The 24,972-nt window shown below is 40.9% G+C and overlaps 1 protein-coding gene across 10 annotated transcripts in view; it reads left to right on the plus strand.

The window, feature by feature from the left end:
• Window positions 1-24,972, plus strand: part of KLHDC3 (kelch domain containing 3) — a 58,525-nt gene that overhangs the window by 12,183 nt on the left and 21,370 nt on the right. For 6 of the 10 annotated variants that reach the window (XM_058165126.1, XM_058165125.1, XM_058165129.1 and 3 more), the window contains exons 2-9: window positions 14-268; window positions 1,494-1,670; window positions 10,933-11,048; window positions 12,254-12,301; window positions 12,390-12,461; window positions 12,644-12,857; window positions 13,124-13,210; window positions 16,988-17,096. In XM_058165126.1, the coding sequence (XP_058021109.1) occupies window positions 115-268; window positions 1,494-1,670; window positions 10,933-11,048; window positions 12,254-12,301; window positions 12,390-12,461; window positions 12,644-12,857; window positions 13,124-13,210; window positions 16,988-17,096 (977 nt within the window). In that variant the 5' untranslated portion in view covers window positions 14-114. Of the gene's footprint in view, window positions 1-13; window positions 269-1,493; window positions 1,671-3,899; window positions 4,035-8,666; window positions 8,806-10,932; window positions 11,049-12,253; window positions 12,302-12,389; window positions 12,462-12,643; window positions 12,858-13,123; window positions 13,211-13,800; window positions 14,007-16,987; window positions 17,097-24,972 lie in introns of those variants that run through there. The other 4 variants (XM_058165133.1, XM_058165132.1, XM_058165135.1 and 1 more) reach the window with 4 other exon arrangements.

Consider the following 24,972-nt stretch of genomic DNA (forward strand, 5'->3'; position numbering starts at 1 on the left):
TTTTAATCTGCAGATTTCTGTGGCTATGAACTAATATGATTGGCTAGCCTTATTGGCACTAAAATCTAATGCCCCCACTGATAACTTGGAAGGATTGAACACTCACAAAAGGGAATGTTACGGTGGACAGTTCATTTAGAAGGTGGGCCTCGAAGAGTAAACCACGCTGCTGTGGCTGTTGGACATAAAGTCTACTCTTTTGGTGGTTACTGTTCTGGTGAAGATTATGAGACTCTACGACAGATTGATGTTCATGTATTTAATGCAGGTAAGTTGAGGAATGTTAAGGTTTAGAGAAACAGGATTTAATTATGTTTTTTTAATTCAAATACATATTTATGTTAAGTGAATGTTAATTAATTTTAATTTAATATGTCAGCCATCAAACATAGATGAGGCTACTGAAAATTTTGAAATATTCAATTATGGGGATAAAGCAAAGGAATTTCTCATATTAAAATGTTACATTATTCCTTTTTAGTAAAATTATATATTTGGGGGAAGCATATGTAAAGCAATACTATGTTTTGGAGAAAAATGGAGGTACCAGTTATTAGTATATTGCAAGAGACCATTTACAGATTTTTAATATTATTAACTGTTTATTTGCCAATTTTGGACTGTGTAGTACATCAGCTTGTATCTCAAGAAAGTCAAAACTCTCCTTATTGTTTATTTAGTAAGAAATCTTAGATAACTTCATAAGAGGTGCCAATACTCTGCATATACCTTTTAGTTTATTTATGAAATTTATTTGCTGCTCATCTCATATCTAATGATTCTGGGCGGCTTACGTCATAAAAACATTAAGAAACATTTAAATAAACAATTATAGAACACGGGGGATAAAACCATTAACAAATAAAGTAGTTGGTGGAATCCTAGCAACAGTACATAGTATATAGTACTGACAAGCTGGTCTGAGATTAGTTTGTACAGAGTAGTGAGTTTGCCATGTCTATGCTGCTATCTAAAATGTTTGAAAAACTGACTGATACCATGGAAAATGCTACATGTGGTATGGGTACAACTAAGGATATTAATTTAGTCCACCCTAACCCTAAATTGAAATGATGGAACATGTTATTTTGTATTGTTCCCTCTATGCAGTTTCCTCTACCAGGAATTTTTATCATTCTTTTCCACTAACGAGTCTGGTCATTCTGACTTGTACTATTATAGTACAATTATACTGTAATTATAAGTATAGTATATGATATATGCTATAAATATATTTAAATATAATTATATAAATACACAATTATAGTATAGTTATATATTACAGTTATGTTACTTTCTGATCAATCTGGTTTAACTTCATGGATTACAGCTCAATACTGCTCTAAAGTTTGTACAATACGGTGCACTATAATATCTCTTCCATTTTTTCTTCCAGACTTTTAGAATGTTACATGTTTCTCTTTTTTATCTTAATTGTGATTTTTATTTTTGATCGATTGATTGATAGAACTTTCTGAGCTTTTTTCTAATAGTCTCTCTGCGCTGGACCAAACTACCACCAGTGTGGACGAACAGCAGGGACCATGTGAGAGAAGTTCCTTACATGAGATATGGGCATTCTGCGGTGCTGATTGATGACACTATCTACATCTGGGGAGGCCGTAATGATACGGAGGGAGCCTGCAATGTATTATATGCCTTTGACGTCAGTAAGTGTTGTTGTCCTGCTTCCATAACTTTCACTATCACATGCTTATAAAGGTGAATAGGCAGGGAGGACAAACCTTTTATGCCATTTATCTCTTATTGATATGATATTGATGGAGTAATGATGGCACATAGCAATGATCAGGATACCAAACTGAGTAAACTGAGTGTGTTAACTATAAATGAAGAATTATTGTTAATAATTACTACATTTATTATGGTTTTAAACTTTAATTATATACTTTAAATATTTATATTTTTACATGTAAACACTTCTAAATTATATACCCAGGTTATGTCAATGTGTTGCCTGCTAATAATAAATATTAAATTTATTATTTCTAAATTAATCAAGCATTTAGGAAATATGCATTAATGTAATTGTTTTCCATTCTATTTCATTTTTGTTCTTATTGTACAATCAGCTTCAGTAATATATTGATGCAAGTAATGAACATTATTCTTATCATTACTGAAATTACTTTTCCTTCTAAGTTAAAATCAGCTTCATTGTTAGTGAGGCTAGTAGTAGTAATGATGATTATAAACTAATGAGATTGAAACTGTTTGTGCTTAAACTCATTTGAAACCAATGTTTTCTTTGGTTTTCTGTTGACTGCATAGTAAGTAGTCTCTTTAGCTTGGCACAGTAGAATTTTATGCCTCCAAAATGCTAAATGCCTGATTTTGGAAGCTCTAACAAGTTGAGCTTTCTGTGAAGACAGCCTCAAGTACACTGGGAACAAATGGAGTAGCATGAGGAAATGCATATGATGCAGTAGCTAATGCATTCTATGAATGTGAATCATAGTATCAGAAAGTGAATGCCCTAGTATCAGAAAGAGGATAAATAAAATGAGCAAATAAGATATGTTAATATACAGTAGTAATTAAAAGTTGGTGAACCATTTTGAATTTTCAATACCTCTGCATAAGTATGACTTAAATTATGATCTGTTCAAGTGCAAATGGATCATGCAGTAAGACAGTGATCCTAAACATACAAGCAAGTCCAGAGCAGAACAGATGAAGATAAACAAGATGAATATTTTGGAATGGTGAGGTCTAACTCCAGATTTAATTTACAGAACTATTATCACAGGCTCTGAAATGAGCACTTCATGCTGAAAATTCAAAAGTTACTGAGTTAAAGCCCTTTGTCATAGAGGAATGGGACAGAATTCCCACATGGTGAAGTGGGAGTCTGATAATCAAGTGTAAGGATCATTTGATTGTATTTTTTGCTGCTAAAAAGTGGTGTAGTAAGTTACTTTCTTCTGCGCATGCGCGTTATGGCGGCGTCTTGAGCTTCGTGGAGACGGCGGCTGGAAGTCCTTGAGCCGCAATGCCGTTCTGCCGGCCGCCTGGCTGCTTGGCCTCCGGCTCCTGGCTTATGATCTCTCCGGCTGCTGAGAGCGAGGTCTTTGGACCTCATTGGGCTCTCGGCTGCTGAGTACGGAGCCGGAGTTCTCAAACGAGCAGCGGATGGCGGCGGCCATGTTGGGGGGTGCGAGGAGACGCCCCGGCCTGACTCAGCTGTTTTTCAGCCGTTTTCGGCCGCGGATAACATCAAAGGCTGTGTGTGCGTGCCGAACACCGACGGAGAACATCGACGGCTGTGTGCTGTGTACTGGGTGTTGGGCCGCAGGTAACATTGGTTGTTGGGACGGTACCCTCATGGGCATGAACATCGCCCCCCCTCATGGGCCTGAATATTGCTCCTCCCCCACTGCTGACTTTTGGCCATGGCCTGCCAAAATGCCGCAATTATCTTCAGCGGCTTGCCTCTTTTGGCACAGTAGAATTTTATGCCTCCAAAATGCTAAATGCCTGATTTTGGAAGCTCTAACAAGTTGAGCTTTCTGTGAAGACAGCCTCAAGTACACTGGGAACAAATGGAGTAGCATGAGGAAATGCATATGATGCAGTAGCTAATGCATTCTATGAATGTGAATCATAGTATCAGAAAGTGAATGCCCTAGTATCAGAAAGAGGATAGATAAAACAAGCAAATAAGATATGTTAATATACAGTAGTAATTAAAAGTTGGTGAACCATTTTGAATTTTCAATACCTCTGCATAAGTATGACTTAAATTATGATCTGTTCAAGTGCAAATGGGTCATGCAGTAAGACAGTGATTTTAAACATACAAGCAAGTCCAGAGCAGAACAGATGAAGATAAACAAGATGAATATTTTGGAATGGTGAGGTCTAACTCCAGATTTAATTTACAGAACTATTATCACAGGCTCTGAAATGAGCACTTCATGCTGAAAATTCAAAAGTTACTGAGTTAAAGCCCTTTGTCATAGAGGAATGGGACAGAATTCCTACATGGTGAAGTGGGAGTCTGATAATCAAGTGTAAGGATCATTTGATTGTATTTTTTGCTGCTAAAAAGTGGTGTAGTAAGTTACTTTCTTCTGCGCATGCGCGTTATGGCGGCGTCCTGAGCTTCATGGAGACGGCGGCTGGAAGTCCTTGGGCCGCAATGCCTTTCTGCCGGCCGCCTGGCTGCTTGGCCTCCGGCTCCTGGCTTATGATCTCTCCGGCTGCCGAGAGCGAGGTCTTTGGACCTCATTGGGCTCTCGGCTGCTGAGTACGGAGCCGGAGTTCTCAAACGAGCAGCGGATGGCGGCAGCCATGTTGGGGGGTGCGAGGAGATGCCCCGGCCTGACTCAGCTGTTTTTCGGCCGTTTTCGGCCGTGGATAACATCTAAGGCTGGGTGAGCGTGCCGAACACCGACGGAGAACATCGACGGCTGTATGCTGTGCACTGGGTGTTGGGCCGCAGGTAACACCAGTTGCTGGGACGGTACCCTCATGGGCATGAACATCGCCCCCCCCCCTCATGGGCCTGAACATTGTTTTTCTCCCCACTGCTGACTTTTGGCCATGGCCTGCCAAAATGCCGCAATTATCATCAGCGGCTTGCCTCTTTTTTGGGTTGCTCTCTCCATCAGCAACTGAGAGGCGGCTTGGCCTGGATATTTTCAACAGCAGCACAGCGGCATCCTGGTGCCATATTGGGCCCAGCAGTAAAATCTGGCGGCTTAGTGGTGGCGGCATGGACGGCATGGACGGCACCGGTGGTATAAATGTTGTTTCAATCACCGTACTGCACGGGTTTTTGTCCCGTGATGGTGCGTTGCCGGGAATCCGAGGGAGTCCTTTTTATTCCAGCTACCGATTTTTTCATCTTAGCAGCCGAGGAAACAACCGAGGGAATATTACTATATCAACTTCCGAGAGGGAGGCCATTGGATTTGTACCGGACCTCCGGATCCCTTGGTTGTTCTGGACCCTTTGGATCTTGGGTTGTCTCTTCTGGTCCCACGGACTTCTACGGACTATGACCCATACGGTTGACTATTTAATGCTGGGTCTTGGCGAACTATTGGTACGACTGGAACATCCCCGCCGGCTAGGGATGGACACTTTTCTGCTGTGTTATCGATTATTTCTCCATGAGATACTCGTCTGCCGAACTATTACGACTGCGAGGTTCCCCCGCCTCGCAGGAATGGCCCTCCAAGTTATCGAGGGCTTACCTTAACGAAGGGTCTTGGGACCCAGAGAGGTGGCATGCGGCCAAGAAGAATTTGTGGGGATTTTTAAATAGATTTTTAAATAAGGATTTTTTAAGGGGGGGAGGGATATGACGGGTGGGGGAGAGAACCCGTCGGGGAGGGATCCAGCCCCTGTGCTTATTCGCGGCATTATGACATCTGGTCTGAAGGCAGGGGAGGTTCTGTTCCAGGATTAGAGGGTTGTTCAATCTGTACGGTAAGTGGGAGAGGCAGATATGGCGGAGGGGGGGCTGTATCGAGTGTTGGGAGCACGTGCTCGATGTTTGAAAGCGATCACGTGCTCCGGCCCCTCAGTCCCTACCCGTTCCTCGGGCGGCCATGATCCTCAGAGCTTGGATCTTCGGTTGATGTTATGTAATGCCCGGTCCGTGGCCAATAAAGCTCCCCTGATTTGCGATCTTATTCAGGGGGAGTCCGCGGACCTTATGGGCATTACAGAGACCTGGTTGGGTCCAGAGGGGGGATTCCCCTTGTTGAGCTGGGCCCTCCGGGTTTCCGAGCATTTCATCAACCGAGGGCCCAAGGTAGGGGTGGGGGGGTGGCGGTTGTTATTAAGGAAGATCTAGAGCCAAGGGAGGCCACTGTTCCTCAGATTGCCGGCTGTGAATCCCTCTATGTGAGGTGGGGCCATAGGAATCAGTTGGGCTTGTTGATCGCATACCTGGCTCCTTGCTGCGTGACCACAGCCCTGCCTTAGCTGTTGGAGGTACTTGCTGGTGTGGCAGTTGAGACCCCCAGACTTATAGTCATGGGGGATTTCAACCTGCCATCAGCTGGCTTGTCATCGACTGCAGCTCGGGAGTTCCAGACTTCCATGACGGCCTTGGACCTGATTCGAGTAAATGATGGCCCTATGCACATGGGAGGAGGCACGCTGGATCTAATTTATATCTCTGGACAGTGGTTAAATGATCTGGAATTAGATGATTTAGTAACAGAACCGATGTCATGGTCAGATCATTTTCTCCTTCGCCTTGACTTCCGAACCGCCACCCACCATCGCAGGGAGACGGAACCTATACGTTGGTTCCGTCCCAGGTGCCTGATGGACCCTGAGAGGTTCCTGACGGAGCTTGGGCCATTCCCTGAGGATCTGGCCCACGGCTCGACTGAGGAACTAGTTATGGCCTGGGAACAGGCCACGGCTGGGGCCTTGGACCGTGTTGTGCCTTTGCGGCCTCTGACCCGGCGCAGATCTCGCCCGGCCCCTTGGTTCTCCGAGGGGCTGAGGGAGATGAAACGCCGGAGAAAACGCCTAGAGAGTACTTGGAGGTCCAGTCGTTCGGTTGATCGACACTAGTTAGGTCCTATTCTAGGACCTACCTAGTGGCAATGAGGGAGGCGAGGCCCACGCCCACCCTCATTGCGCCGGCAGATAACCGCCCGGCCGCCCTGTTTGGTGACCCGCCTCCTTCATCAGGAGGTGCGGGATGACCCTTTGCAGGACGTGCCGAGGAGTTTAGTGGTTATCTATACGATAAAATCGCTCAGCTCTGGGATGGTCTGGACCGAAATTGGGATGATCCAAGCGAGGAGAGGAGGCACGCCTTGTTGAGTCTGTTTGGGATGAGTTTGACCCTGTAGCTCCTGAGGACGTGGACAGGTTGTTAGGGAGGCTCCACGCCACCACATGTTTACTGGACCCGTGTCCTTCCTGGCTGGTGCTGGCCACTCAGGAGGTGACACGAGGCTGGCTCCAGGGGATTATCAACACTTCCTTGTTGGAAGGGGTTTTCCCTGCCGTCTTGAAAGAGGCGGTGGTGAGACCCCTCCTCAAGAAGCCCTCCCTGGACCCAGCTGTTTTGGGTAATTATCGTCCGGTCTCCAACCTTCGCTTTGTTGCGAAGGTTGTAGAGAGTGCTGTGGCACGGCAGCTACCCCAATACCTGGATGAAGCTGTCTATCTAGACCCGTTCCAGTCCGGCTTCCGACCCGGATACAGCACGGAGACAGCTTTGGTCGCGTTGGTGGATGATCTCTGGAGGGCCAGGGACAGGGGTTATTCCTCTGCCCTGGTCCTATTAGACCTCTCAGCGGCTTTTTATACCATCGACCATGGTATCTTGCTGCGCCGGTTGGGGGAATTGGGAGTGGAGGCACCGTATCGGTGGTTCTCCTCCTATCTCTCCGACCGTCGCAGACGGTGTTGACAGGGGGCAGAGGTCACCGCGAGGTGCCTCACTTGTGGGTGCCGCAGGGTCGATTCTCTCGCCTTCTGTTCAACATCTATATGAAGCCGCTGGGTGAGATCATCAGTGGCTTTGGGGTGAGATACCAGCTGTACGCTGATGATACTCAGCTGTACTTTTCCACCCCGGGCCACCCCAATGAAGCTGTTGAAGTGCTGTCCCGGTGTTTGGAAGCCGTACGGGTCTGGATGGGGAGAAACAGGCTCAAGCTTAATCCCTCCAAGACGGAGTGGCTGTGGATGCCGGCACCCTGATTCAGTCAGCTGCAGCCGCAGCTGACTGTTGGAGGCGAGTTATTGGCCCCAAAGGATAGGGTGCGCAACTTAGGTGTTCTCCTGGATGAACGGCTGTCGTTTGAAGATCATTTGACGGCCGTCTCCAGGAGGGCCTTCCACCAGGTTCGCCTGGTTCGCAGTTGCGCCTTCCTTGATCGGGATGCCTTGTGCACAGTCACTCATGCGCTCGTTACCTCTCGCTGGATTATTGTAATGCTCTCTACATGGGGCTCCTTGAGGTGCACCCGAGGCTTCAGTTAGTCCAGAATGCAGCTGCGCTGGTGATAGAGGAGCTCGCGAGCTCCCTGTAACACCGCCTCCTGCGCAGACTGCACTGGCTACCTGTGGCCTTCGGTGCACTTTAAGGTTTTGGTTACTACCTTTAAAGCGCCCATGGCTTAGGGCCTGGGTACTTACGGGACCGCCTGCTGTTACCTCATGCCTCCCACCGACCCGACGCCTCACAGAGAGGGACTTCTCAGGTGCCGTCCGCCAAGCAATGTCGGCTGGCGGCCCCAGGGAAGATCCTTCTGTGGGGCTCCCACACTCTGGAACGAGCTTCCCCCGGGTTTACGCCAAATACCTGACCTTCGGACCTTCCGCCGCGAATTGAAAACACATCTATTTATTCGCGCGGGGCTGGCTTAAATTTTATTGGTTTTAAATTTTTATTATTAATTTTAAGGGGTTTTTAGTTTTATATATTTTAAAGTTTTTAGGCCAACTATATAATAAGTTTTTTAATCTGTATTTTAATTGTATATTGTATCGTTTGTTTTACCCTGGCTGTACACCACCCTGAGTCCTTCGGGAGAAGGGCGGTATGAAAATCGAATTAATAATAATAATAATAATAATAATAATAATAATAATAATAATACTGAATCTAAGGCAGAACATTATTTTTTTTCACACTGTCACAGATTGGATGACTTTATGAAATAAATAAAACAAGCTTCAAACTTTGGGGCTATTTTTTTTCACTTGGACTACTCTTCTGCTTCAATAAGATTCAAATGAAGCTCTGATAACATAAACATTCAGAAAAATCCAGAATATCGCAAATACCCTCCCAAAGAAGTAAGGTTAACAAATTATCTGAGCAAATTGTCTTAAGAAACAAACAAGAAAATGTTTACCAAGTTGATCTTAGCAGTTGGGTTCATTGTCTAATATGGAAGAGGGGAAATGTGGAGAAATAAATATAAGAACTCAGTTAGAAAACTGGAAAGACACATTAGTTCCCACCATGGAAGAGTGGATGATAAAGGTGATTGAATTAGCATTGGTGGCAAAATTGCCCAGTTTTGTTTCTACTTGGAAATCACTTCTGGACTTTCTGCTTAAAACTAAAAAATAAACTTTGATTTTAGTTTTTGATAATTAGAATAAGTTTGTATTTATTATTTATTTATTAATTATTAATTTTTTTATGCTGCTCATTTCCCCTACAAAGTGACTCTGGGCAGCTTTGTCATTTTATAATTTTAGAAATGGCTTGAAATGTTGTGACATATAAAGTAAAAGGTTAAGGTTGTATTTATTTATTTTTTTTGCATTCTATTGCACTAAAGAAAATCAGAAGTCATTCTTTCCCCTGTTTGTTCATTTTTCTCATTTTTCTTACTTTTAATTTATAGTATATTTTTATTTTTTAAGGAAACTATATAAACAATGTATTAAAAGAAAAGAATCCAATTAGAAAATTTGTGGGTAGCTTTTTTGTAAATGACTGTGGTATTGAGTTTACTGTAATGGGCTCTATAACAAATTTAATAAATAATAATAGTAATATTGAGAGTGCTAATACTTCTATGTTTTTTGTAAGCAGCAGAAATAGTTTCACTATATATTACATTAGACCTGAGATAATGTTCACAAGGAGTATTGCAAAGCAACATAGGAACTGTCACAGTTCAAAATCCTAGGCAGCCTTGAGCCTACCATTTCCTATCATCCCTGGAAAGCAAATGTACTAAGCCTACCCTTCTTGAGGGAAAATAAAATAAAATCCCATATGAGTCACTTCAGGCTAGACAAAGCCTTGAGCCTATTATACAGGGCACTGTCCTTTGCTGGCTTACAAATGCCATCTAGATTAGATGTCACAGCTCTAATTTCATCTGTTGCACTTGGTAAAGGTCCTTAGGGATAATACTCAACTCAATTTAAAAATCTAAATATGTTCAACTTATGACAACAATTGGGACCAGAATTTCTGTTACTAAGCAAGGCGATGGTAAGTGAGTTGTTTACAGTTTTATGACTTTTTTGCCACAATTGTTAAGTGAATTGTTGCAGTGGTTAAGTCAGTCATGCAGTCATTAAGCAAATCTGGCTTTCCTCATTGACTTTGGATGTCAGAAAATGGCTGAATGATAATCACATGACCCTGAGATGCTGCAGTTATTGTAAATATATGCTGGTTGCCAAGCAACCAAATTTTGATCTGAATGCTGGGTTTGTTATAAGAACCAGTTGTAAGTCATTTTTTCCAGTGCCGTTGCAACTTCGAACAGTCACTAAATGAATGGTTATAAGTTGCAGACTACCTGCATATACTTGCATAGAATAAAATTTGGTTTCTCATTATGAACTTTCATTGGGCTGGAGGACAAGTCCAGTTAGTCTGATTGAATGGCTCTGGTTGAAAGCCAAGTTACGAGAGACCTTTGTGGGATAGAGTTTTTATAGGACAGTCTGTTGCTGCTTCCTGGACCAAGACTAAAAACTGACTGCCAACTATGCTTAAGGAATCTCCATGGATTATCTGTGCTTTTGGGGGGAGAGAAATGGGACTTTTCAGAACAGGTGTTGCCTTAAAATTTACACAGTTTTCATTGCTGATATTCTCAGACTTATATGCACAGGATACTTTTCATTGGTGAAAAATACCTCTTTTTCATTTAGTCATTTTCCAAAAGGATTCAAGCCTCTCTGTGATATAGTTTGTAATATTAATCTATGATAACATAATAATAAAGCCACATAACTGATGGGTTTAGAGAATTTTTCTTGAGCTACTGTGTAGCTTTGGCACATACATTGTTTGTTGTGCCTTAAACAGACTTTACATGCAGAAAAAGATCGTATAATTTAATGATTTTTCCTCCAAGAGTTGTGAACTTTTGTCACATATTCCTGAGCATGCCATCTTTGACCACTAAATATAGTTGATATCTCAACTTTTTTATTTTTATGTATTAGGCACACACAAGTGGTTCACTCCAAAAGTTTCTGGAATGGTTCCAGGAGCAAGGGATGGACATTCAGCATGTGTCTTGGGAAAGAGCATGTATATTTTTGGAGGATATGAGCAACTGGTAAGTTGTTCTAAAATTTGTACCATTTATATGCAGATCTACTTGCTTTGAATATTTAAATACATCTTTAAAAAGTATTTAAATATTCAAATATTTTTTTTTGTCAGTTGCTGATGATAGCCTAATGTTTCCACAGTCTGAAAATAATGCTAAATTGCTATTGAAGTTAGAAACAAAACTCACTAAATACAGTAAGATTTATTTCAAAACATGCAACTTGGAATAAAATAGTCTATACCTTGGCTTTGAGCTAAAATCTGTTAATATCCTGTTTTCCCCAAAAGAAGACATTCCCTGATAATAAACCCAATCAGGCTTTTGAGCGCATGGCAATAAGGCCAAGCGCTTATTTCAGGGTTCAAAAAAATATAAGACGGTCTTATTTTCGGGAAAACATGGTATTTTTGCAAGCTGATCATACTACTGAGAAACAGATGAATAACAGTAACAACAGATAACAGATAATTGGTTTCTCTATCAACATTTCAGGCATCTTTGTCTTCATTGGTCAGACTGCTTTAAATAAAGCCTATTAGTTCCTGTGGCTGTATCAAATATTAAGCCCATATCTATCAAATAATCTGTTGGACCTTTCTGGTGCTTCTGATGACCGTATGTGGATCATAGTTACAGCTAGGTTTAGCAATAGCATTAAAGTTAGAACCATTTTCAGTGAATCTGCAGAATTAACCTGCAGAATGCCCTGATGCCCTCTGAAGGAGACTGCAGAAACAAAGTAGTAATTTAGGATACTAATCTATAACTTCAAATACTTTGTCTTCTTTTATGGTAATTCTAAATTCCCTATGTCCATGGCAAGGACAACCAAATTGTATCTTTTAAAAGTTAGTACTGATTCCTTTCAGAATATTTGGCTTGAGGTTTGGGGGGTGGGAGGCTAACCTAATGAGTTCCATTAAACTTGCATTGCTGGGAACAAGTTAGGTTCAGCTTTATTATTTTAAAAGGCAGTTGATTTAAAGAAACCATTCAGAACCATGGCTATTAGTCACAATGGATTTAATATCCATTGCTTACTTTTGATGTCTGTAGAATGGAGATAGTTTTATGATGACAACAATGGTAAAGAGCATGCAGCTTGTAATTCTGTATTCAATTTGAGATTTGGATAATCTAACCACTGAACAGGTGCTTTGTTTTTTACTCACTTCTTAAAGTTCCCTGATTATATTCTAATTCCACAGGGAAATCTTGAAGAATTAAATTCAAGAGTTTTCTTGTCTGGGAATAAGGTAACCAATATCTCTTTAGGAATCCTAGATTCAGTTGGCAATTCTGTTTTGACATGTCAAGTAGTTTAATCACTGCTTTTTCTTTCAGGCTGATTGTTTTTCAAATGACATCCACAAACTTGACAGTAGCAACATGATGTGGAGTTTGATCTGCACTAAGGTCAGTATATATGCAAGGAATGTATTTTTTGCTCATTAAATGATCCTATTTCTAGTTTAACCTCCGTCTGCTGTGGGTTAAAATCAACTGGATTATGAATACTCAGATCCCATACCCTTCCACTTCTTTTATTCCAAAAGTTAACTTTCCTTTGACTGCCTCTAACAGGAATTTTTTTTCAGGGCACACCAGCTCGATGGAGAGATTTCCATTCAGCTACAATAATTGGGACAAAGATGTATGTGTTTGGGGGAAGAGCAGATCGCTTTGGGCCATTCCATTCCAACAATGAGATTTACTGTAACCGAATCAAAGTATTTGACACAGACACAAACTCTTGGCTGGATTCTCCTCCCACTCCTCTTCTCCCTGAAGGCAGACGAAGTCATTCAGCATGTAAGCTGTAACACTCCATCGACTATATCTAAATGGTAGAGATCAAACAAATATCTTCAGAAGGTCATATATTATTCTGTGCTTTTTCTGTCTATATTTTTCTGTCTTTCTATAATTAGTCATGTGCATCTGTCGAAGGAAATGCCAAAAGCTCAACTGAGTCAAAAGAACAGTGAACGGGGGAGGGGGGAATCAATTGCTTATCTTTCTGTCTGTTGCTCCTGCTTTTGGAGTTATTCTGACCTGTCTTTTCTCTGATTTTACAGTTGGCTACAATGGAGAACTATATATATTTGGTGGCTATAATGCACGCCTGAACAGACACTTCCATGACCTTTGGAAATTTGATCCAGGTATTAAACTCGCTCCTTTCATTGGTATTTTTATGATCAGAATTATAATGATGCACTGAACTGAATACAGATAATCCTTGACTTACTACCACAATCAGAATTTATGTCATAAGTCATTGTAACTTGAGTCTAACCCAATTTTATGACAATTTTTATTGTGATCATTAAGCAAATGAAATGGTGGTTAAACAAATCACACACAAATCAACTCCAACTTCCTCAATGGTTGTTTTTGTGTCAGAAATCAGCAAAAAATGTTGCAAATTGCAATCACATGACTACAGGCCTCTGCAACCAGTTGTAATGCAAGATGGTTGCCAAACACACAAATTGCAATCTTGTAACTGTGAAGATGATGCAATGGCCATGGGTGCAAATGCAGCTGATAAGCCCAAGACCATCATTACTCTGAACCATTGTTAAATGGTCACATGTCAAGGACTACCTATTTATGTTGTATAAAATAAATGGAGGTGTATAAATGTAGCTAGAGATTTCATCAGTATCAGCTGTATATGATAAGTATCTAGAGACCAATTCAAATTATTAGCTGTTGTTTTATCATTCATATATGTTGTCTTATTCCACAGTGTTCACATTGCATTACTGTAGTGAAAAAAGGCAACAGGGAATAACCATCTGCAGCATGCCCTAAGGATTCTTTGAATGTGCAGAAGGGATGTTTTAAAATATCAAGGTGTTTTGTTTTTTTTTGTTAAATGATGTGATCTATTAAAATGGAATTTGCAGAGATGGAAATGTGATTCACAGCTCCTACAAGTTCAGTCTATAATTAACTCAAAATTAATTATAAAAATTCATGTCTGAGAAAAATTTAGGAAAAATATATATTGTGATGAATGCATAGAAAAATATACAAGAGAAGATTGTGCATGACAATTGTTGTGGAATCAGGGAGTGTTCAAACTGGATCAATATAAATGTGCAGATTCCAATTATGCATTACAATGGCACACAGATTGTGCAGTGAACAAGACTGCCTATTGCTGGTTGCAGGTTGGACAAAATAGGTAAGATGGCAGTTACAACATCACAATCGAAGTCAAGTGTGCAGTGTCAGCTATGACTGATAGGAATCTAGGGCATATTGAACTTGCTGGCTGTACCTTTTTATAGATTCTACTCCAGTAACAGCAATGTCAGCTTGTAGATCACGTGACTGCATCAAGGATATTTCTGAATGGGAATCAAAATTGTGGAGGTTTAGGCATGATAAGGCAACAGTCTCATCTACAGTATTTTTGATGGATAAATTAGCTGTATGAATTATGCGATTCTAGCTCTATATTAAGAACTTTTTATATGTGATTATTCTGTGATGGCAGAGAGATATCATCCATCCATGGATTTGAAAACGGGAGAAGGGGGATTCTAAATTTATTCAGGAAATATGTTCTTACTTGATTAGGTTAATATTCTAGCAGTTCAGATTTTTTCAAGAAGTTTATTTCTTTTGTGAGAGTTGAAGTTCAAAACCAAGCTGAAGTTCAGTTAATTACTTTTTTCACAAGATCTTACCCATCCTCATATTTTTCCTGAGTCTTTTAACCATGGAAACACTGCAACCCATTCTAAAAAGCCTTCTTAGTCTGAACAGAAGGACCTAACACGGGCCCCTGTAATCATGTTAAATTTTTAAGATGTCTTTTTCTCTGAGGAACATTAGCCGTGTATTGATATTTAATGTATTAAATTGAATAGTAGGTGGAGATATAGTTTCGGTTCCCTGCATAGGCAGACATTTAATAAATTAAGACTTGATGCATATAATGCTACTTTTTAGCCTCAGTGGGTTGAATAAAAAGAAGGGCAAAAGAGTACTTTTCTGCTCTATGCATTCATTTTAAGTTTCTGAATTTTGTTCAGAAAAGCATCCACAAGCCTCTTGGATTCCCAACCCCCTCAGTGGCTGTTCTTGAATCAGACTTTTCTATTTAGATTTTCCCATGTCCCAAGGGACATACACACACGCAAACCTGGAAAGAGACAGAACAGGAGGCAAGGCATTAAATATTCCTGTTCTTCCCATTCTTTTCTCTGTTTATCTAAATATGCATAGCTTTATCAGTATCAGTAAAAAAGCTCACAATGATTTATAATCCCAAAATATGTAACTAATTATATCACAGTGTTCTATTTTTTCAGAGATTTAAGTTCATAACAATCTCAGTACTGTATATTAAACCCACTTAAAAATAATTGCATCAAAGAGGACAATTAACTGCCAAAAACTTAGGAAAATAAAACTTTAGTTTACTTAACATAGCAAAACACCAAGCAAGTATTGCTGAACTGAAAATTCTATAACTTGGGGTAACTATGTAAAATACAGTTATTTTTTATTTTTTTGAAGATATATAAAGATGCAACAATGGTAGAGTTAATATTTTCTCATTATTTGTTTTTTTAATTAGGCATAATTTAGGTGATTTAGTGTCCTTAAATTAGAGTAATAACAATTGAATGAAAAGAACTTCATGCAATTAGCGTTAAGACATTAACATCAGTAAAATAATTTTTTTGGATTCAGTTAAGGTCTATCTGATCCATTATCCTAAAACCCCATAGCTAAAATTTTTCATATCTCAGTTGTTTCTTGGAATAAATTCTTGAAATAAATAGAGTTTTCTGTTTCCTTTGTTCTCCTTCCCTTGCCATATTCAAGAAATAGCAAGAAAAAAAGTTATTTTCTTTTAATAATGAAATCAGTTGGTGATTGGAGGCAAAATAACATCTATACAGCTGTTTTTCTTTTGAATTTGCACATTTCTTCCCTCAAATGAAGAGTAACAGGCTTCTCTGGCTTCTACACTTTATGTATTTACCAATAGGTGGCACTACATATATTCTTTAAGAAACTATATATTGTAAGCTTATTTTTTGAACATTTTCAAAGCAGCTGTGTGGATTCTTATTTACAAATTTTTTACCCTCCAAAGCAATTGAAGTTTCAAGGATCCTTATGTTGTAAAGATCGACCTAAAATGAATTTGGGGCGAAGTGATTTGGAATCTTTGAACTGTGCTATCTGTGACTTCCCAAGGAAATGTATAAGAGCTTGCAGTACTTTATTTGAAGATATGTAATACACAGTAGTGGGTTGCTACCGGTTCTCCCCGGTTCAGGAGAGCTGGTAGCGGAGATGTTGAAGTGACAGCGAACTGGTTCACTCCAACCATCATCTGGGCCCTCCTGCCCACCCTGCGCTATACCTACCTTTATTCCTCCGTTTTTAGCCCAGCTGAAAGGTGCGGCAGAGCGGATTGCAATGCCTCAGCTGTTCAGCTCAGCAAAGCAAGCACGTATGTGCCGATCACGTGCAAAGCGCGTGCGGGAAGCAAACCAGTCGTAACACCAGTTAGAACCCACCACTGGTAATACAGTGTTAGTTTACACCTAAGAAACTGAAGGTATGAAATCTGAATACATTTTCTAAAGATGTTTAGCCCATACCAAGACTATACAATTGTGCATCTATCAATAAACTATCATCAGAGAACTAAAGCTCACAAAATACTACAAGACCCTGTTTTCTGTGAAACGTACAAGGGATCTGGAATCTAGCTATCCTAAAATAAGTTATTCTGATTAAGAAATTAGTAAGGAAACAGTGGAAGGAAACATGAGATGCTTAAGCTATTGGTTTAGGTTCTATATAAGACATAAACTCCCTACAACTTGAGTTTGTCCCTTTGACTTATCGATAATAAAAAACTTTGCAATATTTGTATTTCATGGTCTATGTGTTTTCTCCAGTCTCTTTTACCTGGAAGAAAATTGAACCCAAAGGGAAAGGGCCATGTCCTCGCCGTAGACAGTGCTGCTGTAGGGTAGGGGACAAGATCATCCTCTTTGGGGGCACCAGGTAAATAATATTTCATATTGCCTTTATTAATGTTCTGTTTCATCTGTATATTTGAATAAAATGTTTCCTAGTCTTAAATAATGTAAAAGTTGTATGTGTGTGTGTGTGGGGGGGGTTTCTATGAAGACCAAAAAAAGCTGAATAATATAAACATTATTAATCATTCTAAAGCTTCTATCGAATCTCTATCATACAATGGTTCTGAACCCTAGATATCCTAATGCACACAAACTTCTATATATATATATATATATATATATATTTGTTTTCTGAGGTTTTCACGGGTGTTTGTATGTAGGTCTTTGGTTGTTCGGGTTTTCTCCCATGTAAAATTGGAAGTGTCTTGGTGATGTTGCGACGAAGTCCCATTCGTCATCTTCAGGCTTCAGCTTCGTGCTTCTGGGAGCAATGTGTGATCGCAGCTGTTTCTTCCTTTTAACTGCTACTGGGGGGTTGAACTGATTGGTTGGGAGCTTGGTTGTGTTCTGATTAGTTGGGGTTTGGCTGTGCTCTGATTGGCTGGGGTGTGTCCTGTTTGGGTGGGGCTTGGTTGTGTTCAATTTAGTCTGTGTTGCAGGGGATTTGAGCTGGTGAGCTGCATAGCTGTTGTTTGGCTTTGTGGTTGTGCTACATCTTCATAGTGGGTGTCAGTCTACTGCATGTATGGATTGGAGGGGTTTGAAATGGCTAATGTTGCAGCTGCGGTCTGGCTTCTTGTCCTTGGTCGTGCTTCATGATCAGTGTGGGTTTGGGTCTGCTTTCTGGGTGGATGTGTGGTGGTGACATCCTGTGTGGACCTCGTAAGTGTGGGTCTGGTGTCATTCCTCGTGTTAGGGACTCGTTTGTCAATAATGGCGGGTTTCCAAATGGCTGGTAGGCAGGAGGTATCATCTCGTTTGTTCATGCTGTGTGGGCGTTTTTCTATCTCGATGGCTTCTCTGATTATTCTGTTGTTAAAGTGTTCAGTTTTGGCGATAGATAATTGCTCCCAGAAGCATTGCTCCCAGAAGCACGAAGCTGAAGCCTGAAGATGATGAATGAGACTTCGTTGAAACGTCGCCAAGACACTTCCAATTTTACGCGGGAGAAAACCCGAATAACCAAAGACCTATATATATATATATATATATGTGTGTGTGTGTGTGTGTGTGTGTGTGTGTGTGTGTAGGTCTTTGGTTATTTGGGTTCTCCGTAAAATTGGAAGTGTCTTGGTGATGTTTCGACAAAGTCTCATTCGTCATCTTCAGGCTTCAGCTTCGTGCTTCTGGGAGCAATGTGTGATCGCAGCTGTTTCTTCCTTTTAACTGCTAGTGGGGGTTTGAACTGATTGGGTGGGGGCTTGGCTGTGCTCTGATTGGATGGAGGTTTTATGTGCTCTGATTGGCTGGGGTGTGTCCTGTTTGGGTGGGGCTTGGTTGTGTTCAATTTAGTCTGTGTTGCAGGGGATTTGAGTTGGTGAGTTGCATTGCTGTTGTTTGGCTTTGTGGTGGTGCTACATCTTCATAGTGGGTGTCAGTCTGCTGCATGTATGGATTGGAGGGGTTTGAAATGGCTAATGTTGCAGCTGCGGTCTGGCTTCTGGTCCTTGGTCGTGCTTCATGATCAGTGTGGGTTTGGGTCTGCTTTCTGGGTGGATGTGCGGTGGTGACATCCTGTGTGGACCTCGTGAGTGTGGGTCTGGTGTCATTCCTCGTGTTAGGGACTCGTTTGTCAATAAGGGCGGGTTTCCAAATGGCTGGTAGGCGGGAGGTATCATCTCGTTTGTTCATGCTGTGTGGACGTTTTTCTATCTCAATGGCTTCTCTGATTATTCTGTTGTTAAAGTGTTCAGTTTTGGCGATAGTTTTGGTCTTTTTAAAGTCAATATCATGTCCTGTGACTTTAAAGTGTTGGACCAAACACAGAAACAAAACACAGAAACAAAACACCCTGCAACACAGACTAAATTGAGCACAACCAAGCCCCCACCCAAACAGGACACACCCCCAGCCAATCAGAGCATTGTCCATCCATCAGAGCACAGTTGTCACCAATCAGTTCAAACCCCCACTAGCAGTTAAAAGGAAGAAACAGCTGCGATCACACATTGCTCCCAGAAGCACGAAGCTGAAGCCTGAAGATGATGAATGAGACTTCGTCGAAACGTCGCCAAGACATTTCCAATTTTACACGGGAGAAAACCCGAATAACCAAAGACATATATATATATATATATATATGTGTGTGTGTGTGTGTGTGTGTGTGTGTGTGTGTATGTAGGTCTTTGGTTATTTGGGTTCTCCCGTGTAAAATTGGAAGTGTCTTGGTGATGTTTCGACAAAGTCCCATTCGTCATCTTCAGGCTGTTTACAGCTTCGTGCTTCTCGGAGAAATGTATGACCGCAGCTGTTTTTTCCTTTTAACTGCTAGTGGGGGTTTGAACTGATTGGGTGGGAGCTTGGCTGTGTTCTGATTGGGTGGAGTTGTGTTCTGATTGGTTGGGGGTTTGGCTGTGCTCTGATTGGATGGTGGGGTTGGCTGTGCTCTGATTGGATGGGGGTGTGTTCTGTTTGGGGGGGCTTGGTTGTGCTCAGGTTAGTCTGAGATGCAGGGGGATTTGAGTTGGTGAGTTGCATTGCTGTTGTTTGGCTTCGTGTTCGTGTTCATGCTTCATCATTGGTGTGGGTTTGAGTTTGCTTTCCGCGTGGATGTGTGGTGGTGACATGCTGTGTGGCACTCGTAGTGTGGGTCTTGTGTCATTCTTCATGTTAGGGACTTGTTTGTCGATAAGGGCGGGTTTCCAAATGGCTGGTAGGCGGGAGGTATCATCTCGTGTTTATTCATGCTGTGTGGGCGTTTTCTATCTCGATGGCTTCTCTGATTATTCTGTTGTTAAAGTGTTCAGTTTTGGCGATAGTTCTGGTATTTTTAAGTCAATTTTATGTCCTGTGGCTTTAAGGTGTTGGACCAGGGAAGAAGTTGGTTCCTCTTTTTTGACTGAGTTCTTATGTTCTTCAATGCGTGCACTTATTCTTCTGTTGGTTTGTCCGATGTATGTGGTGCAGGCGGTGCATGGGATTTCATATATTCCTTGATTTTCTAACTCAGTTTTGTCTTTGGGGTTTCTTAGGATGGTGGATATTTTTTGGTTTGTGCAGAATGCTGTCTTGATGTTGTGTTTGTGGAGGATCTTGCTGATTCTGTCTGTGGTACCTTTTATATATGGGAGGAGGGCTTTGCCGTTTTCTTGTTCTCTGTCTTGGATTTTAGTGGGGTTTTTTTTATGGATTAGTTTGGTAATCTTATTTCTCTGGAATCCATTGGATGTTAGTACGTTAGTGAGAGTGTGTAGTTCGGTTTTTAGATGTTGTTCGTCAGCTAAGCGTTTTGTTCTGGAGATGAGTGTCTTGGCTACGGAGTTGATCTGTGCTGGGTGGTGATGTGAGAGTGCGGGCAGATAGCGGTTTGTGTGTGTTTTCTTGTTCTCTGTCTTGGATTTTAGTGGGGTTTGAACTGATTGGGTGGGAGCTTGGCTGTGTTCTGATTGGGTGGAGTTGTGTTCTGATTGGTTGGGGGTTTGGCTGTGCTCTGATTGGATGGTGGGGTTGGCTGTGCTCTGATTGGATGGGGGTGTGGTCTGTTTGGGGGGGCTTGGTTGTGCTCAGGTTAGTCTGAGATGCAGGGGGATTTGAGTTGGTGAGTTGCATTGCTGTTGTTTGGCTTCGTGTTCGTGTTCATGCTTCATCATCGGTGTGGGTTTGAGTTTGCTTTCCGCGTGGATGTGTGGTGGTGACATGCTGTGTGGCACTCGTAGTGTGGGTCTTGTGTCATTCTTCATGTTAGGGACTTGTTTGTCGATAAGGGCGGGTTTTCAAATGGCTGGTAGGCGGGAGGTATCATCTCGTGTTTATTCATGCTGTGTGGGCGTTTTCTATCTCGATGGCTTCTCTGATTATTCTGTTGTTAAAGTGTTCAGTTTTGGCGATAGTTCTGGTATTTTTAAGTCAATTTTATGTCCTGTGGCTTTAAGGTGTTGGACCAGGGAAGAAGTTGGTTCCTCTTTTTGAATGAGTTCTTGTGTTCTTCAATGCACTTATTCTTCTGTTGGTTTGTCCATGTATGTGGTGGTTCAGGCGGTGCATGGGATTTCATATATTCCTTGATTTTCTAACTCAGTTTTGTCTTTGGGGTTTCTTAGGATGGTGGATATTTTTTGGTTTGTGCAGAATGCTGTCTTGATGTTGTGTTTGTGGAGGATCTTGCTGATTCTGTCTGTGGTACCTTTTATATATGGGAGGAGGGCTTTGCCGTTTTCTTGTTCTCTGTCTTGGATTTTAGTGGTTTTTTTTTTATGGATTAGTTTGGTAATCTTATTTCTCTGGAATCCATTGGATGTTAGTACGTTAGTGAGAGTGTGTAGTTCGGTTTTTAGATGTTGTTCGTCAGCTAAGCGTTTTGTTCTGGAGATGAGTGTCTTGGCTACGGAGTTGATCTGTGCTGGGTGGTGATGTGAGAGTGCGGGCAGATAGCGGTTTGTGTGTGTTTTCTTCTGGTAGATGTTGTGTCCATACAGTCATAAGTGGAAGGGGATGGGTGATGGGAACAATGAGAAGATTAATAGTAGTGCAGACTTAGTAAATAGTTTGACAGTGTTGAAAGAATTATTTGTTTAGCAGAGTGATGGCGTTTCGGGAAAAACTGTTCTTGTGTCTAGTTGTTCTGGTGTGCAGTGCTCTGTAGCATCGTTTTGAGGGTAGGAGTTGAAACAGTTTATGTCCAGGATGTGAGGGGTCTGTAAATATTTCCACAGCCCTCTTTTTGACTTGTGCAGTATACAGGTCCTCAATGGAAGGAAGGTTGGTAGCAATTGTTTTTTCTGCAGTTCTAATTATCCTCTGAAGTCTGTGTTTGTCTTGTTGGGTTGCAGAACCAAACCAGACAGTTATAGAGGTGCAGATGACAGACTTAATAATTCCTTGGTAGAACTGGATCAGCAGCTCCTTGGGCAGTTTGAGCTTCCTGAGTTGGCGCAGAAAGCACATTCTTTGTTGTCCTTTTTTGATGTTTTTGATCTTAGCTGTCCATTTTAGATCTTGCGATATGGTAGAATCTAGAAATTTAAAGGTCTCTACTGTTGATACTATGTTATCTAGTATTGTAAGAGGTGGAAGTATGGAAGGGTTTCTCCTAAAGTCTATCACCATTTCTATGGTTTTGAGTATGTTCACTTCCAGATTGTTCCAGTCGCACCACGAGGCTAGTCGTTCAAACTCCCATTTGTATGCAGATTCATCATTGTCTCAAATGAGACTGTTGTGTCATCTGCGAACTTCAGTAGTTTGATGGATGGATCGTTAGAGATGCAGTCATTGGTATACAGAGAGAAGTGGGGAGAGCACATATCCTTGGGGGCCCCCTGTGCTAATTGTACAGATATCTGATGTGATTCTGCTTAGTTTCACCTGCTGCTTCCTGTCTGTTAGGAAGCTTATGATCCACTTACAAGTCTGTTCAGGTATCTGTAGCTGGTTTAGCTTAGTTAGAAGAGTGTCTGGAATGATAGTATTGAATGCTGAGCTAAAGTCTACAAAGAGGACCCTTGCATAGGTCTTTGGAGATTCAAGATGTTGTAGGATGTAGTTGCAGAGCCATGTTAACAGCATCAACTGTTGATCTATTTGCTCGGTATGCAAACAGCAGATCCATGATGGTTCTCAAGTGGGACAGCACTAGCCATTCAAAGGTTTTCATGACTACAGATGTAAGAGCAACTGGTCTGTAGTCATTCAGTTCCTTGTTGGTGGGCTTCTTTGGCACTGGGATGATAGTAGAGCGTTTGAAGCAAGAAGGAACATAGCACATCTCTAGTGATTTATTGAAGATACGGGTGAAGATGGGGACCAACTGGTCAGCACAGAGTTTTAAGCTAGAAGGAGTTATCTTGTCTGGGCCTGGAACTTTTCCTGGCTTTTGTCTGTGAAACTAGGTCTTGCACTTCCTTTTCTGTGATCATTAGGGGTTGTGAACCCAATGGGATGGGGTCAGTTGTAGGAGGCTTGGCTGTTGTTGTTGTGTCTGAGATGGGGATTGTGGAGATAGGTGGCTGTAGTTTCCTTTCAAACCGGTGATATTTTTAAGAGTTTTCCACGTTTGCTGGTTCGTTTGTTGAGAACTGATTCTTTAGCTTTTCAGAATAGCTTCTTTTTGCTGCTCTGATCTCCCTTGTTAATACATTTCTGGCCTGATTGTACAGCAATTTATCACCTTTTCTTTGGAACAATGTAGCTGCTTAAGTTTAGCTGCAAACCAAGGTTTCTTGTTACTGTATATTCACAAATTCATAGTGGGTTCGCATAGGTCTTCACAGAAGCTGACATATGATTTTACAGTCTCTGTGAGTTCATCTAAGTCTGCAAAGGTACTTTCAAAAACATTCCAATCAGTGCAGTCAAGGCAGGCCTGTAGCTTTAACTTTGGCTCCTCCATTCAGGTCTTCACTGATTTAATTGTTGGTTTGAATGCCACACTAGGGATAAATACAGTATTTAAAATAATTTGGTTATCTTCTGTTGTAAAATAATGTTCATAGCTTTGTCTTGAGTCATTTCTTTGGCAAATAGGCAATTTCTTTAAGACGGTCTTCCTGTGTTTGAGCTCACAACTTAAATATCTCTTCATTCTTGAATTTTACTGAAAAGGTCAAGTGATTCCAAATCATTCAAGATGCTCTGAATAAGATAATGGACTCTCATATAGAGTACCTGCTTGATGCTACTCTTGTATCAGCAGACACCTTCTTTCCTACATTGTGGACTGATTTTGAAAGTTAGGTTAGCATTTCTGGTTCTGTGCTAGAGTATTTAAACTAAAGCAAATAACTTATTTGCAAAACTGGGGCTTGTGACTGCTCTGTTTTTCTATTATTTTTTTCCCCTCTTTATCTTGTCACACATCCCAGATCCTGAATTCAGACAAATCCTTGCTTAGAACTGTTTCAAGCTAACTGTTTATTTGATTTCTATAGCTGCCTATCTCAATAAATGAGACTAGTAGAAAAAAAAAATCAAGCAATCTTTGACAAACCCAGTCCTAATCCAATTTAGTGAGTTTCTGGTTATTGCATGATACCTGTTTAAAAACAAACTTGATTTTTTTCAATTTATATAAGCAGTGTGCTCTAAATTCTTCACTCAACCTGTCCAGTCTCTGGGTTCATCATTCTGTTCTTCCATACCAAGAAACCATCTAAGTGCATATGTGTTTCTGTTTGCATGTGTGTATACATGAGTGTATGGCTGCAATTATTGTGAAATCACCTGGTTCTAAAAATGGCACCATTAGTATATTGGTTCCCTCCTGTAATTGCTTTTCATATTTTTGAAAACATCCATATTCATACACTACATGCTGAAAATGGATGCTAGTAATTTATTTGTTTTTTTATATGTCATGGAATCCAGTGCATGGTTATCAGTCTAAGAGATGTACTTCAAGAGGCAAGACATGGTCATTTTTATAACATATCTTCTGTTGTTCAATTAGAGATAGAATTGATTGGCTTATGTTTTTCTAATACTATTTTAGAGTTTTGAGTTAACAGAATGTCAATTTCAGGTTGGTGTGCATATGGATTAAGAGCTGGAAATGGAATGAAAATGATGCTGTATGGAATAACCCAGGATGTGGGCCAGAATTATTTTACCCCATTTTTTTCTTTGTATTTCAAAAAAACAATGATCCTTTCAAATGAAATTCATTTTGCTTTTCTAATTTTTTTGGTAACTTTTTATTTTATTTTATTTAAAATATGTATATAGCTGCCCATCTTCTGACCAACTCTGAGCAGCTCCCTATCAAAAAATATACTGCCAATTTCTGAATTGTTAGCTTCTGAAAT

This window comes from Ahaetulla prasina, chromosome 1 (genome assembly GCF_028640845.1).
Source record: "Ahaetulla prasina isolate Xishuangbanna chromosome 1, ASM2864084v1, whole genome shotgun sequence".
NCBI lineage: Eukaryota > Metazoa > Chordata > Lepidosauria > Squamata > Colubridae > Ahaetulla > Ahaetulla prasina.